At 47.7% G+C, this 13,823-nt stretch overlaps 1 protein-coding gene across 5 annotated transcripts in view; it reads left to right on the forward strand.

The window, feature by feature from the left end:
- PTPRG (protein tyrosine phosphatase receptor type G) overlaps nucleotides 1-13,823 on the forward strand; it is a 687,787-nt gene that overhangs the window by 569,354 nt on the left and 104,610 nt on the right. For all 5 annotated transcript variants that reach the window (XM_014793421.2, XM_087431273.1, XM_004419875.3 and 2 more), the window contains one exon: nucleotides 12,851-13,035. In XM_014793421.2, the coding sequence (XP_014648907.1) occupies nucleotides 12,851-13,035 (185 nt within the window). The remainder of the gene's footprint in view (nucleotides 1-12,850; nucleotides 13,036-13,823) is intronic.

A 13,823-nucleotide genomic window follows, 5' to 3' on the forward strand; every position in this document is an offset into this window, starting at 1 on the left:
GGTTTATTTGTGTGGCTACCACGGTGCTTGTGAACAGCAATCTGGAAACTAATAAAGACCAACAGCATCCTTCCTCCCAGAGCGACACACTTCCCCTTTCTCTCGATGAGTAGCATTCACAACCCGTGAAGCATGAGGCTCCGCGATGTTCGTGTGCATCTCCTTGGAGTCATGGGAGGAATATATAGCTGGGAGGCAGACTGTTTGTCTTCCCCATTCTTCCTACTGATTATTCTGTAAACAAACACGGGTTCGTTGAAGTTGTTTTTCCTCAGGTAAAAGGAACATGGACAGAACCCTTGGCTTTCTCATGACATAAGAAACGGTCTCAGCTCCCCAGCCCCTGAGGCCTGAGAATCAGACTATGTGTAAAGGCACAGGAGTGGGCGCCCATGTTGAGTCCTCTTGAATTATCTTGTTCTCTTTCCTTCTCAGCACAGCTAGTGGTCATCATGGTTACTGGCTTCACTCCTGGGCCCTCTCTGGACGGATGTTATGATGCCAAAGCACTAGCATGGACTGAAATGAGAATCTTGGCTGTCCCATTTCAAATCTCTGCCTCTGTTGAGAAGGTGCTGTCTATATGTCTGACACTGAATGCTAACAGGTATAATATCAAGGGCATGGAACCCTGCAGTTTCTATGCTTCTGGGCTGGCATCAGGAGAGGCTTCCCAGAAGAGAGAAACCTTCTCACTGAGAAATGTACTAACCATTTAAAGCTGTTGGTTTTCACCAGCCAACTAGAAGGCCAATCTCCTCAGAGCACGTGGACCTGTATACTGGAGGCAGCCAAGAGACCAGGCCGAGGTGGCTCATTTCCTCCTATGGTCTGCATAGGTGATTTTCAACTGGGGCCCACTGGGGACACTGCCTGTTCACAGGCTGGTCTCTCCATGCAAGTGGCGGGCTCCCTGTTCTTCTGTTGGGTCCTCCTGACCAAGCCCAGGAGGGGCTGCTTGAGGCCAGTCCCCAGCACCCTAGAACCATACCATATAGGGCCATCCTTACCAAATGACCAGTTGGTGCAGATGCCATATCTGGGGGTTGAAATGAGGTTGGAATCCAAATAATGGAGCTCATCCTATGCCCCCCCGAACCAGAACTAAGAACAAATAAGAGAGGCAGATGCCAAGGAGGAGTCAGAGACTCAAAGCTAATAAGGTGAATATTGGGCAAGACCCAAGATACTCCTTTAAATATAGTAGGGTACCATATTAGGTATCACCATATTTGGTGATATATTTGGTAATACCTAATTCTAAGAGGAAAAATATTTTAAGGAAAAAGTATTTTATATTGAAACATATGAGGGCACCCTGACCTATTGGATCATAATTATCTAGACTCAATAATTTAAATAAAAGCCTAGCGAAACCCATCAGTGTGAGTCACTAGTTGATCACTTGACATGGCTGTTGGGATCACTTGTAAAGACAACTCACGGGATCTTAGATCTCGGATAGTGTTTAGATGTCAATCATGCATTGCTGAGGGCAGCTATTGGACTCTAAGTGACCAGGTGTTTCTTCATAATAAAGGGGGCCATCCCATCATCTCAAGCGGTGGGAAATAGGAGACTCAGCCAGAGAAAACCCAGCTCCAGTACAAGGGCCCTGGACATTTGTCCACCGTAGACCTGCACCCTGGTCTCTGGTACAGACCTCCAGTTGGAGCCCATGACTAGAACAAGGCAGTGGGAGAAGGTGGAAGTTAATAGATACCACGTGGAAAGGATGCTGTGCTTAATTAAGGTGGGATAGGTCCATTTTGCCCTTTTGGCAGGAAATCACAGCATCTTAAAGTTGAAAGGGAGGGAGGGTCCCTAGGGTACATGGAATCCAGCCTTCCACCCAGTGTCCGAGAAGCAGCTATTGTAAAGTGGGGCTGGGAAGATGCATCATTCTGAACTTTGCCACCTCCCTTAGTGCCGAGCTGAACAATGCTTTTTCCTGCACAGGACAGGGACACCTCCCATGGCCTTTAGCTCTCAGAGGAAGAGGGATAGCGTGTAGAAAAAAGACTCCAAGGAGGGAGGAGAGGTCAGGAGTAGCATAAGGTGGGAAAGTCAAAATCGCGTGCTTGGAGGACTGGAGAATTGAATTTCTGCCTCTGCCTTCCCAGACACTGGCTGCTGCTGTTGTTTTCTGAGCATGTGGCTCTGTTATACGTACAGCAGAGACAGCTGACGGGATCAGAAAGCATTTTCAAATTTTCTGTCTTCCATGGTAATTGCCACACGGAGCATCTAATACTCAGTTGTTGGCTGAGAAACTGAATTGCACGCCAGGGCTTGTTCATGGGAATGGAGGGGCTGCCATTGGATGGTGTAGAAAAAACTCCACAGGTGTATTAGAAAAACTGAATGGTTCTCCCTCCTGCACCGGGAAAAGCCCAGTTCTCCACCTCCTGTGTTTCTCCTTCGCTTTCACATGGAACACTTCACTGCTGCCACTTCTAGTCACCAAAAGTGTGGAGGCTTTTCCCCACAACAAACAGTTGTCTGTGACACCACCTGGGTCTCCTATAATTTAACTCAATTCTGACACTATCTACCTACAGATAGCATCAGATCTCGCAGGTAAAGGGCTCAGTCCCACCAGATTGCTCCCACCCCACTTCAGATGCCAATTGTAAGTAATGGGTCCCTGGGTTACCCACGACTTCTGTCTGACTTAGCTACAAATCAGAGGTTCCCACAAGCCCCTCCTCGGGTTTGATGAATTTACTAAAATGGCTCACAGAACTCAGGGAAACCATTACTTACACTTACTAGTTTATTAAAGGATGTGATAAAGAATATAGATGAACAGACTAGCCCTGGTGGTCTAGTGGTTAAGATTCTCTCCTCTCACCACTGCAGCCCGGTTTTGTTTCCCAGTCAGAGAACCACACCACCCATCTATCAGTTGTCATACAGTGGCCGCTGTGTGTTGCTGTGATGCTGAAAGCTATGCCACGGGTATTTCAAATACCAGCAGGGTCACCCATGGTGGACAGGTTTCAGTGGAGCTTCCAGACTAGACAAAAGGACCTGGCCACCCACTTCCAAAAAAATTGGCCGTGAAAACTCTGTGAATAGCGGCGGAGCATTGTCTTATACAGCGCCAGAAGGTGAGAGGATGGCACAAAACACCTGGCAGGGTTCTGCTCTGCTGTACACAGGTCACTAGGAGTTGGAATCGACTCAGTGGCACTAACAACAAACAGATGAACAGCCAGATGAAGAGATCCATGGGCGAGGTCTGGGAGGGTCCCAAGTGCAGGAGCTTCTGTCCCTGTGGAGTTGGGGTGTGCCACCCTCCCGGTACGTGGATATGCTCACCAACCTGGAAGCTCCCTGAACCCTGTACTTTGGGGATTTTTATGGAGGCTTCATCACGTAGGCACGCTCCATTATTAATTTCATTTCCAGCGCCTCTCCCCTCTCTGGAGAATGGAGGGTGGAGCTAAAAATTCCAAGCTTCTAAGTATGGCTTTGTCTTTCTGGTGACCAGCCCCCATCCTGCAGCCTAGCCAGAGTCACCTTGTTAGAACAAAAGATGCTCCTAGCGCTCTTATCACTTAGGAATTTACAAGGGTTTTAGGAGCCCTGTGTCAGGGACAAGGTCAGAGAACAGATAATAAAACAAGAGATGCTCCTGGTGCTCTTATCACTTAGGAAATTACCAGGATTTTAGGAACTTTGTGCCGGGGCAGAGACCAATATATGTATTTTCTCTTATCCCATAATGGGTTACAGTTTGCATTAGTTAAAACACGATAGATTTAAAACTTGAAAGCAGTTGTCCTAGTGCTTGGTGGAACTTGGGGGCAACCGTGTGCCAGGGTCTCCCACATCATGAGAAAGTGGCCGTCCAGCAAACTCTGGCCTCGAGTCAGACCCACCCAGGGATGAACTCAGCTCCAACACTTACTAGCTTTGAGACCTAGTCTCAGACCATCCTCCTCCTCATTCTCTGCTTGCCAGCCATGCTTGTTTTCTTTCCAATGTTTCTATCACAGGACCTTTGCACATGCTGCTTTTTTGGTCTGACATATATCTAAGCTTCCTTCCTTCCTGCTTACTTTATAAACACCTAACTCATTGTTCAGACTTCAGTTCAAACATCAAACTCTGCTCGGTAAATCTTTCCTAACCAAACCCCCAAATCTAAGTCAAGGTCCTTTATTAAACCTTTTTACAGAATTACTATAATATTTTCCTTAAAAACATGTAATTACATAATCCTTAGTGCTGGGAGTATTTAACCTTTTTGGTGCCATGGACCCCTGTGGATCCCATAAACCTCTTCTCATATTGACGGTTTTTGATGCATAAAATAAAAATATAATAGATTACAAAGGAAGCCATTTATCCTTGGATATTATAAAAAAATTAAATTGTAATATAGTAATTTATCTGCTTCTTGATGGAGGCGTTAAATTATAAAGTCTAGCAACAGGTCTAATAATCATTGTAATTTTGAAATAATAATAAGCATGAAGGAAAATTTGAGATCTTGGCAACAACTGTCATCTGACAGAAATGCATCTGTGATTTCTATTGGTGATGTCACACAAGTCCTGCTAACACTTCTGCTGTTTATTGCCAACCTTTGAAATACAAGGAAATGCTAAATTTTAGTTAGATTAATGAGAATGAAAGTGTATTTTTTCCTATGCAAATTCACAAATTTCTGTGGATTCTATCCAGCACCCCTTAAAGAGCCCCAAGTTATGAACTCTGTTTTAGGGGATTAAGTGGTTGATGTCTGTTCCCCTCTGGGCCATAATCTATAGCAGGTCAAGGACCATGTCACCTTGAGTTCACCTTTATCCCTAGTTCCTGGTCAGGGTCCTGACATACAGCAGGTGCTCAATAAATATTAAACAATAGCTACTCCTTACAGCACTTTCCTATCCATCAGCGTGTGCTTGTGCATTTCATGCATGCATCCCAGAAGCCTTTACCCAAGCTTTATCCAAGACCACACAACTCGTGTGTCCAGAACCAGGGCAGTCTGAGTCTGGAGTGAATAAGTGGATGGATGACCCTCTTGAATCTCAGTCTCTGAAACAGAGGTAATGATGAAGCCAGCATCCCCATAAAATTCCTGTGAGAATTTGATGACATAATTTGTGAAAAGTGCTAACTCAGCCGGGAGCCAGGCTCATCAGATAGGACTCGTTCTTCTCGCAGTGTCAGCGCCAAATGGCACAGAGTGAAGGCCTTGCGGGTGGGCACCCTGGCACCACCGCATCTATTTCTAGCATTCCCGTGATGGCTTGAGGGACCACGAGCTTAGTTTGCGTTTCTGATGGGGCAGAATGGTGACTGGGCTGCATCCAGTTTTAGAGGGCCTCGAAGGAGCTGGAGGCTACTCTGGAAATTGTCAAGAAACCCCACACTCTCATCTGTCATTGAGAACAGAAGAGACCACGAAGCCAGAGGGAGCGGGAAGGAAGCTTTTTGCGCCAAGGATTGTTAACCCGCCCAAGAAGCCGCGGACCTGAGCCTGCAGTAGTGATGCACAGCGCCTGTGTGGGAGGGTTTTTACCTTTTAAGTAACCCTCCTGACATCTTTATTACCATCTTGCAGATAGGAAAACAGATGTGAGAGGTGTATGTGGATAGAACGCACATGCCCACCCCCTTGTGCCCCCCACCCCTTTGGTGTGGAATATGACAGACTGGGTCCCAGTTCTGAACCCTTCTCCTACTCTGTGTCCTTGGCCCAGTCCTGGTCTCTCTGGACCCCAGTGTCCCCATTTGTCTTTAATGGGGAGAATAATTGAACCTGCCTCTTGGATTCAGTTATGCCTATGTGGATCATCTGAGATGAATGCACGGAGCCTGGCCGTCGTCATGTGCTTGGCAGCTGGCAGCCCCAACTAGATATTATTTGGATGTTGTAAATCCCAAAAATGCCAGAGCCGGGGTCCTGCTTTAATTTCATCCTTCCTGGTCCTGGCACCTTCGCCCATGCACTTTCCCTTTCATGAGCTCTTGGGCAGGGTCGGGGAGGTGACACCCAGCAGCACCGAGATTCCAGGTTTGAAGTCCGATATGATCTGCTTTGGGGGATTTCGTGTTTACCTAGACCTCTCTGATACAGCCCTGCAAAAAGAGAAATCCTTCCCTGAGGCCACTTCTTTGGAAATTTCCCCTAAAGGACTCCATATTCAAGGGTTCTTGAGCTGAGCTGGGGCGATAAAGAAATGACAGGCATTTAAGCTGTCTGAGGCGAGGCTCATGGCTCTGTTCCACCTGAGTAGTTCCCTTCTGCTTCAAGAGGAGAAATACTCCTGCTCTCTCTCCCTGCCAGGCAGGTCCCTGGGGAGAGGCATCTCCCTCAAGGTCCTCAGCTGGCTTAGGCCAAGTTTGTCCCTCTGACACCACCCTCTGTGGTATATAATATCACAGCTCTCCCTCCCCCGCCCCCCAGGAGGCAGCAGTTTCGTTGCTGTTGACAAGCATTGTGAAATAGTGAATTGGCACCAGATTGCTTTGTTTGAGCAGTGCTGTCTCTCTGACTCCTGGTCAATAATTGGCCTGCTGCCACAGGTGTGAAACTCAGGGGGCGGGTGCCCCGAGGAGGCTCCCCGGGGAGGACCTTTAATAGTTTAAGGCACTTGGAAGTTACCTGACTTGCACACAGAACGTATCACTAATTTATCTAATGCCCAAAATGAAGAGGATTGGGGTGAGGGTGGGGGAATCTGCCATTTCCTCGTGGAACCACTGAGAAAGTGTCCTTGACATTGATTTAGAATCAGAGGACCTTGGGTGCTCTGCTAGGAGCCTCTTCATTATTTAACGAAGTCTGGGATCATAATTAAATGTGGTTCAGAATGAAGGCAGAAATTCTCAGAGCTGGCACCGAGCATCATCCGAGATGCCTGTGAAAAGCAATCAGACACCGGTAGGGATGTAATCAGGCCCCTGAGAAGGGGAAGGCTGATGTCAGGAGCACCTCGCAGGGGATATTTGTTTAGAGAGCTGAATGTGGTACCTCCCGCCTGGTTAAAAGGCTTCGATTTTGTGCAAAAGGATATGTCAAGATGACTGGCCGGCTCCTTGTGTTAGGTGCAGTTGTGATGGCCGTTGTCAAGGGTGTTGGGCATCCGCTCTGTGCCTACAACAGTGCTCCTGGTGCCGTTTTACACCAGTGGAAAATACCCGGCTTTGGGGGCCAGGCAGCCGTGGGTGAAGCGGCCTGGGTAAAGGTAATGGGGAGTGGTGGGGACTACGGCAAATGTGAACACACACTCCCAGTCCGAAGGGGAGGCTACTCCAGGTAACCACTGCCATGTGTGCATGCAGGCCCAATTAAAAAATCCAGCTTTATATGTAAAATATACCAATTTGTAAAACACCGTGTGAGCCCAGCAGCTTGTCCCTGCATGTGCCATTAGGCCTCAGGCCCACAGATGCTGGTTTAGCCACAGTGTTCTCTGTAATCCTCACCCCAGTCCTGTGAGGAGGATATTGTTGGGTCCTGGCCCTGCATTTTACAGATGAGAACATGAGGGTCTGGATGGGTCTGAGTCCAAAGCCCACACTTGTTTATACCACTTTTCCAAGCTGTTCCATAAAATTCCATAGCACTGCTTTTGTGTGTTTTATATTTGGAATTTTGAGGGAGATTTTGCTTGAAGAAATAGTTTCCGTCACTGAAAGAGCAAGCAAAACCTGGAAGCACAAGGCATGCTTCTGTGCTGTCTGCTTATTTTCCTGTTCCTTGGGGGGCATCTGGTCATCTCACCTCCCCAGCCGCCACGCATGCTGGAATTTTTTTTTTCTGGTGAGGAAGATTGGTCCTAAGCAAACATCTGTTGCCAGTCCTTCTCTTTTTGCTGAGGAAGATTAGCCCTGAGCTAACATCTGTGCCCATATTCCTCTATTTTGTATATGGGATGCCACCACAGCATGGCTTGATGAGCGGTGCGTAGGTCCACGCCTGGGATCTGAACCTGCAACCCCTGGGCCACTGAAGCAGAGTGCGCAAACTTAATCACCATGCCACCAGGCTGGCCCAACATGCTGGGATTTTTGTCACCTCCATACTCAGAATGCTTTTTCTGAGTAGCAAACATCCCCTCACTGAAAGTGTGAGGTAAAGACTGGGATCAGGATCTTCAGAGGAACTTGAGGCTCCTGAAGGTGACCCCAGGAATGGACTGTGTGGCACTGATTTTGCACATGGGGACTTCATCAGTGGCCCTGACTAAAGAGCAGAATGACTTCCCTCATCCCATCCCTGAACTTTGAGGCCCTGCCTGGGGCACTGGTGATAAAGAGCTTGGTTCCTGCGCTGGAGGTGCTCACAGGCCAGACAAAGAGACAAGAGAGGCGGACTGATGATGAGGACGTGGTGTGATGGGCACTTTGAGGAGGGGAGCAGAGGGACTCTGAGGCAGAGGAGCCCTCAGAGGGGAAGCATGATGTTGAAGTCGGATCTTCCAGGAGGCTGGGGTGAGGGCTGGCCAGAGATGAGTAAGTGAGGAGGAAAATGGAAAGTGATGAGGTTGGAGATGTGGGAGGGGGTCATGTCACACAGGACCCGTGGACCCGGGGAAGGACTAAGGATTTTATGTCATACACCCAATAGGCCATTCATTCGGGCAATATATTTTGAGAGCCCACTCTGTTTTAGTACTGAGGATAATATAGCAAACAAGACAGAAAAGGTGCCAGCCTCATGGAGCTTACCTTCTAGTGGGGGAGGTAGATTATTTATTGCAGGTCGTCAATGAAGTCAATCATATAATTCCACGTGGTACTAAGTGCTAGGAAGAATCTCAGCTCTGTGGAGGAGTGGACCTCTCAAGCTGTGCTGAGGGCAGAATTGGGTGCTAAGGATACAAATGTAGTCGGTAAACGTGTTTCAAATGAAGGTTTGGCCTCCTTTTGTCTTCCAGGTCTGGGATCAGCCAACCACTGACCACAGGCCAAAACTCGCTCACCACCTTTTGTACAGCCATAAGCTAGGAATGGTTTTTATATTGTAAGCAGTTGAAAAAGAATCAGAGGAAGAAGATCTCATGACACATGAAAATCATATGAAATTGGAATGTAGTGTCCATAAATAAAGTTTTATTGGAGCACAGCCACACTCATTCATTTACATATCGCCGAGGCTGCTTTTGCCCTTCACAGGCAGAGTTGGATGGTTGTGACAGAGACCATATGGTCCACAAAGCAGGAAATATTTACTTTTTGGCCCTTTACAGAAGAAGTTTGCCACCCCCTGTTCTAGGTCCTCCTAGTACTCTGCAAATGCCTCCTCCAGATTTGGCCCAGAAAACTCCTCCCTCTCAGGGAGGTGGAGGGAGATGGAGAGCGGAAGAGAAATTTCTGTTCCTCCTGTGCTTCCCTTAGGCCAGGAGGCGGCTCCTCAGCCTGCAAACCCCTGGCCTGGTGCTCTGGTGCGTAGTCTGGGACAAGCACGGATTTCTGGAGGCCCCTTGGTTCCTGCATTCCCATTTGGGAGCTTAACTCAATATTTTTTAGTACATTGAGACAGTGGGATTCAGTGATACCAAGCTACATTTATTGACAAGGCAATATTTCCATGTCTTATTGAGTAAAACACGACAACAACAAAATCAGTTATAGTATATATCCGTTTACATCAAATTGTATATATAAGCTTTTACATGTGTGTGAAGAGATGTCTGGATATTGAATCCCCAGAAGGTTAACAATGTTTATCTCTAAGTCCTGATGTTTTGGGTGACTTTTTTTTAAAACTTCCTACTTACTTTTTTGTACTACTTGGGTTTCTTTTTAAAACCATTAACATGAGTCATCTTAATCAGCAAAGAGAAATCCAGCTATTTTAATTTCAAAGAATAAATAAGAATGGTTGCATCCGCATGTGGGTGATAGAAAGATTTATGTGGTTATGATGTAACTGTTAGAGATGTGCGTCCCCATACAGCCCATCACTAATAGGAGCAGGGGAGTGATGCCTTCAGGATGAGGGAGATAAATAAGAACATGGTAGGAGGTGAGAAAAGAGGTGGAAGTCAGATCTGACATGATCATCATTGTGAGGGATAGAAACTTCCCAGTATATAAATTTTGTGGGTTCATTTTTGGCGTTTGGAAAGAAGGGGTGTAGATCTTTTCCTGATATCCCCCTCTCTATGCTGTCTTGAGAAACCAAAAGTGTGAAGTCGGGATATTAAAAAACGGTATCTTAGCGCCACCTAGTGTCCATACTCTGTCATTTCACCCCCATGTCTCAGCGGAAGACTCCTTCAGATTCTTTGTTTGATGTCCCTGCTCTGGTGGCATTTGCGCGGCAGGCAGCGCGATGCCTCCCAGGGTTCTGCGGGGCAGTGGGAATGCCTCATTAATTTATCCCTTCCTTCCTGTCTCAGTCACACAAAGCGAATCTCTCTGACTGAAGTGTGGTTTGGCAGTTGAAGAGCAAAAGGACGCCTCCCTGTCAAGACCAATCTCCACTTTCCTCCAGCAGCCGGGTTCCTTAAAGCTGCAGCCACGCTTCTCTGGCAGGAAAGCCATCCTGCTCCCCAGGGCTGCCTTGAGCTTGGGGCTCCTGGGGAGTCTGGCTCGTCGGGGGCTCCCAGGAGATGCCAGAACCAAGCCATGGTCCCCGGCCTATCTCCTCCAGTATTGCTCACGTCCTTCTCACCCAGCTCCTACCCTCAAAGCCTGAGCCTCCTCCCCACTGCCTCCCTCTCCCTCACGCCCCTCTTTGTCCAGCACATCACCAGCCTCTCGGTTTTACCTCTAACTATTCACTCTAGAACCTGCCATTCTGCCCTCTCCCCTGGTCTACACGCAACTGACCGTCTACAGCACCTCCTATCATGCCTCCTTTCTCCACTCTTGGCTCCTCTAGGTTCTTCTACGCTCAGCTGAAGCTCAAGGGATCTTTGTAGAGCACAAACCTGATTGCGTCATTCTCTGGTTCAGATCTTTTTGGTGGCTTCCGAGTGCTCGTAGGATGAAGACCAGAATTTTCATCTGGGCCTGTGAGGCCTCCCACTCCAGCTGCACCCGGCGCTGCTTGCCTCCACCGTGTTCTCTGTGCCTTGATCCAGCCTCACTGGCTTCCTTTTGGCCCCTCAGGCCTTCTGCCTCCTGTGGTCCCTTGGCCTGCCCTCCCCTCCTCCACTCACTCCCACCCAGTTAATCTGAACTCAGCTCTCAGATGTACTTTCCTCAAGGGAACTTTTTCCTGGGCTCCATAGCTTGAGGCAAATCCTTCTATAATGTGCTTGGAAAACACCACATGCCTCTCCTCCCCTCCATCCCTCCCGTCCTGGCGTGTAATATAAGCTCCATGTGTGTGCTTCTTGGGTAAATCTCCATCTTTCCCTTTAGACCAGTGGTTCTCAACCAGGGGCGACTGGTACCCAAGGGGACATTTGATGTTATCTGGGAACATTATCAGTTGTTATAATTTATGGGGTGAGTGCTACTGGCATCTAGGGGGTAGAGGCCAGGGATGCTGTTAAATATCCTACAGTGCACAGGACAGTCCCCCAAGAGCAAAGAATTGTCTGTGCCAAGAGGTCCATAGTGCCAAGGTTGAGAAACCCCGCCCATCCCCCATGGAGGCAGGAACCACTGCCACCGGGAAGGAACACATTTGGAGGCCTAAAATGTCACTATTAAGGGCTGACTTGATATTATCAACGCTTTAATAGGTTTGTCCATAGATAAATGTAGAACCGCCATGTCCTTTCAAATCTGCCAGCCACAAGGAATGAAAGGTGAATTAGCCTGGCTTTCCTTATGCCCACTTCAGGATAATTAGACGAGGTACTGCTGGTCCAGAGAAAGTCATCCTTGTGTTTCTTGTCCTTTGCTTTAAAATTATTTCAAGTCTCCTTTTAAATTATATTTGATTATACTCTGATCTATTTTCAATAAAATTTCATCCACAATTTTAGTTAGTTGGGAGACTCCACAGGTCAAATGGCCTGGCTTCTTCAAAAAATTCTTCATGAAAGAAAGGCCAGATGACGATGCCAGATTAAGAGGCTAACGCTTAATAACTAAGTGCAGCTTGTGATCGGGCGGGGGGGGGAAACGGCTATATACAGTCTTTTGGAGACAATCGGGGAAATTTGAACGTGGACTATGTATCAGATAATATTATTGAATTAATGTTTATTTCTTAGGTATGATAATGCCATTATGGTTATTGTTTTAGTCAGCTCAGGCTGCTATAACAAACTGCCATAGACTGGCTGGCTTATAAACTACAGAAATTTATTTCTCACGGTCCTGGAGGCTGGGAAGTCCAAGGTTGAGGTGCCAGCAGAGTCACTGTCTGGCGAGAGCCCACTTCTGGTTCACAGACCGCCGTCTCCTCACTGTGTCCTCTCCCGGCAGAAGGGGCGGGGGAGCTCTCTGGGCTCTCTTTTATAAGAGATTCACCCTCATGACCTAATTGCCTCCCGAAGGCCCCACCTCCAAATACCATGACATTGGGGATTAGGTTTCAAAATATGAATTTGAGGGGGACACAAACATTCAGTCCCTTGCAACTCTATAGGACAATGTCCTTGTTCTTCAGAGACGGAGGCCGGAGTACTTAAGGGTGAAGTGTCAGGATGTCCACAAGTTGCTTTCAGTGACTTAGCAGGAAAACGTGTGTGTGCTTGTGTGCGTGTAGAAAAAGAGAGAGAGGGAGAGAGAACAGATGTGGCAAAACGTTGACAGTAGGTGGATCTAGGTGAATGAGTATGGGCGTTTCCTGTACTACCATGTCAGCTTTTCGAGGTTGGACTCTTGAAGAAGACAAGGCAGGTGACTGAATGGCATGTTGTGCTTGGACGGCCCCTGAGCTGGGAGCCCCCCTGAGCTTGGCTGTATGTGTCTTCAGTTTGCAGCTCTCCACCCATCCACATGAAGGTGCAGCCTCTGAACCAGACGGCACTGCAGGTGTCCTGGAGCCAGCCGGAGACCATCTACCACCCGCCCATCATGAACTACATGATCTCCTACAGCTGGACCAAGAACGAGGACGAGAAGGAGAAGACGTTCACAAAGGACAGCGACAAAGACTTGGTAAGACCTACCGTCCCGAGTCGGGGTGCCTGCTGCCCTGCCGGGGTGTCAGGCAGCTATGAGAGGGCCCCCTGCCGTGTCTCTTTGCCAGGCCCACATGGTGTGATTTATGTGTCATGCCAGCCTCACACTGCCTGCTGAGGGCTCTACTGCCATGGCTGTGCCACGGTGCAGTGGCTACCAGTGTGAGCTGTGGCCGGAGCCTGTCTGGGCTACATCCTGCCCTTGCACTTACCAGCCACATCACCAGGAAAAGCTAGTTAATTTCTTTGTAATTGGGCCCTTCAAGACTAACTGCTTTTTCTTTCGTTATTAAAAAAACAGAAAGCCTCCATGAAGCCCTTTTTATCTGATATTGTAAATATTAAATGTTATACAAATGTACAACAGTCCTGGCACATAGTAAGCGCTATCTAAGTCCTAGCTATTATTATTACATTTATTCCTCCTCCTCTTCCTCCTCTTTCCTGACTACTACTACTGTCACCATCACCAAGCAGTTGTCCACAGTCTGCACTATTCCCTTTTGTCCCATCTATCTACCTTACACATTCTCACTACCTGGTGGACCCCTGTGACCATGTAACTTTTAACTACTGATCTCAGACTTGCAGATGCTATAAAATACGATCTCACTGTGAGCTATACATGCCCAATTCAACTTCTCATCTTAAAATGTACATAAATGTCTAGTGGCCGACACCCAACAAAGCTTTCAGAACAGATGTTAGTAGAAGCCGTCTCTTCCCCTGTAAAAGTGAACCCTCCAACAAGCACTGGTCTTTAAG

The sequence above is a fragment of the Ceratotherium simum genome, chromosome 5 (genome assembly GCF_057802395.1).
Source record: "Ceratotherium simum simum isolate JZ-2026a chromosome 5, ASM5780239v1, whole genome shotgun sequence".
NCBI lineage: Eukaryota > Metazoa > Chordata > Mammalia > Perissodactyla > Rhinocerotidae > Ceratotherium > Ceratotherium simum.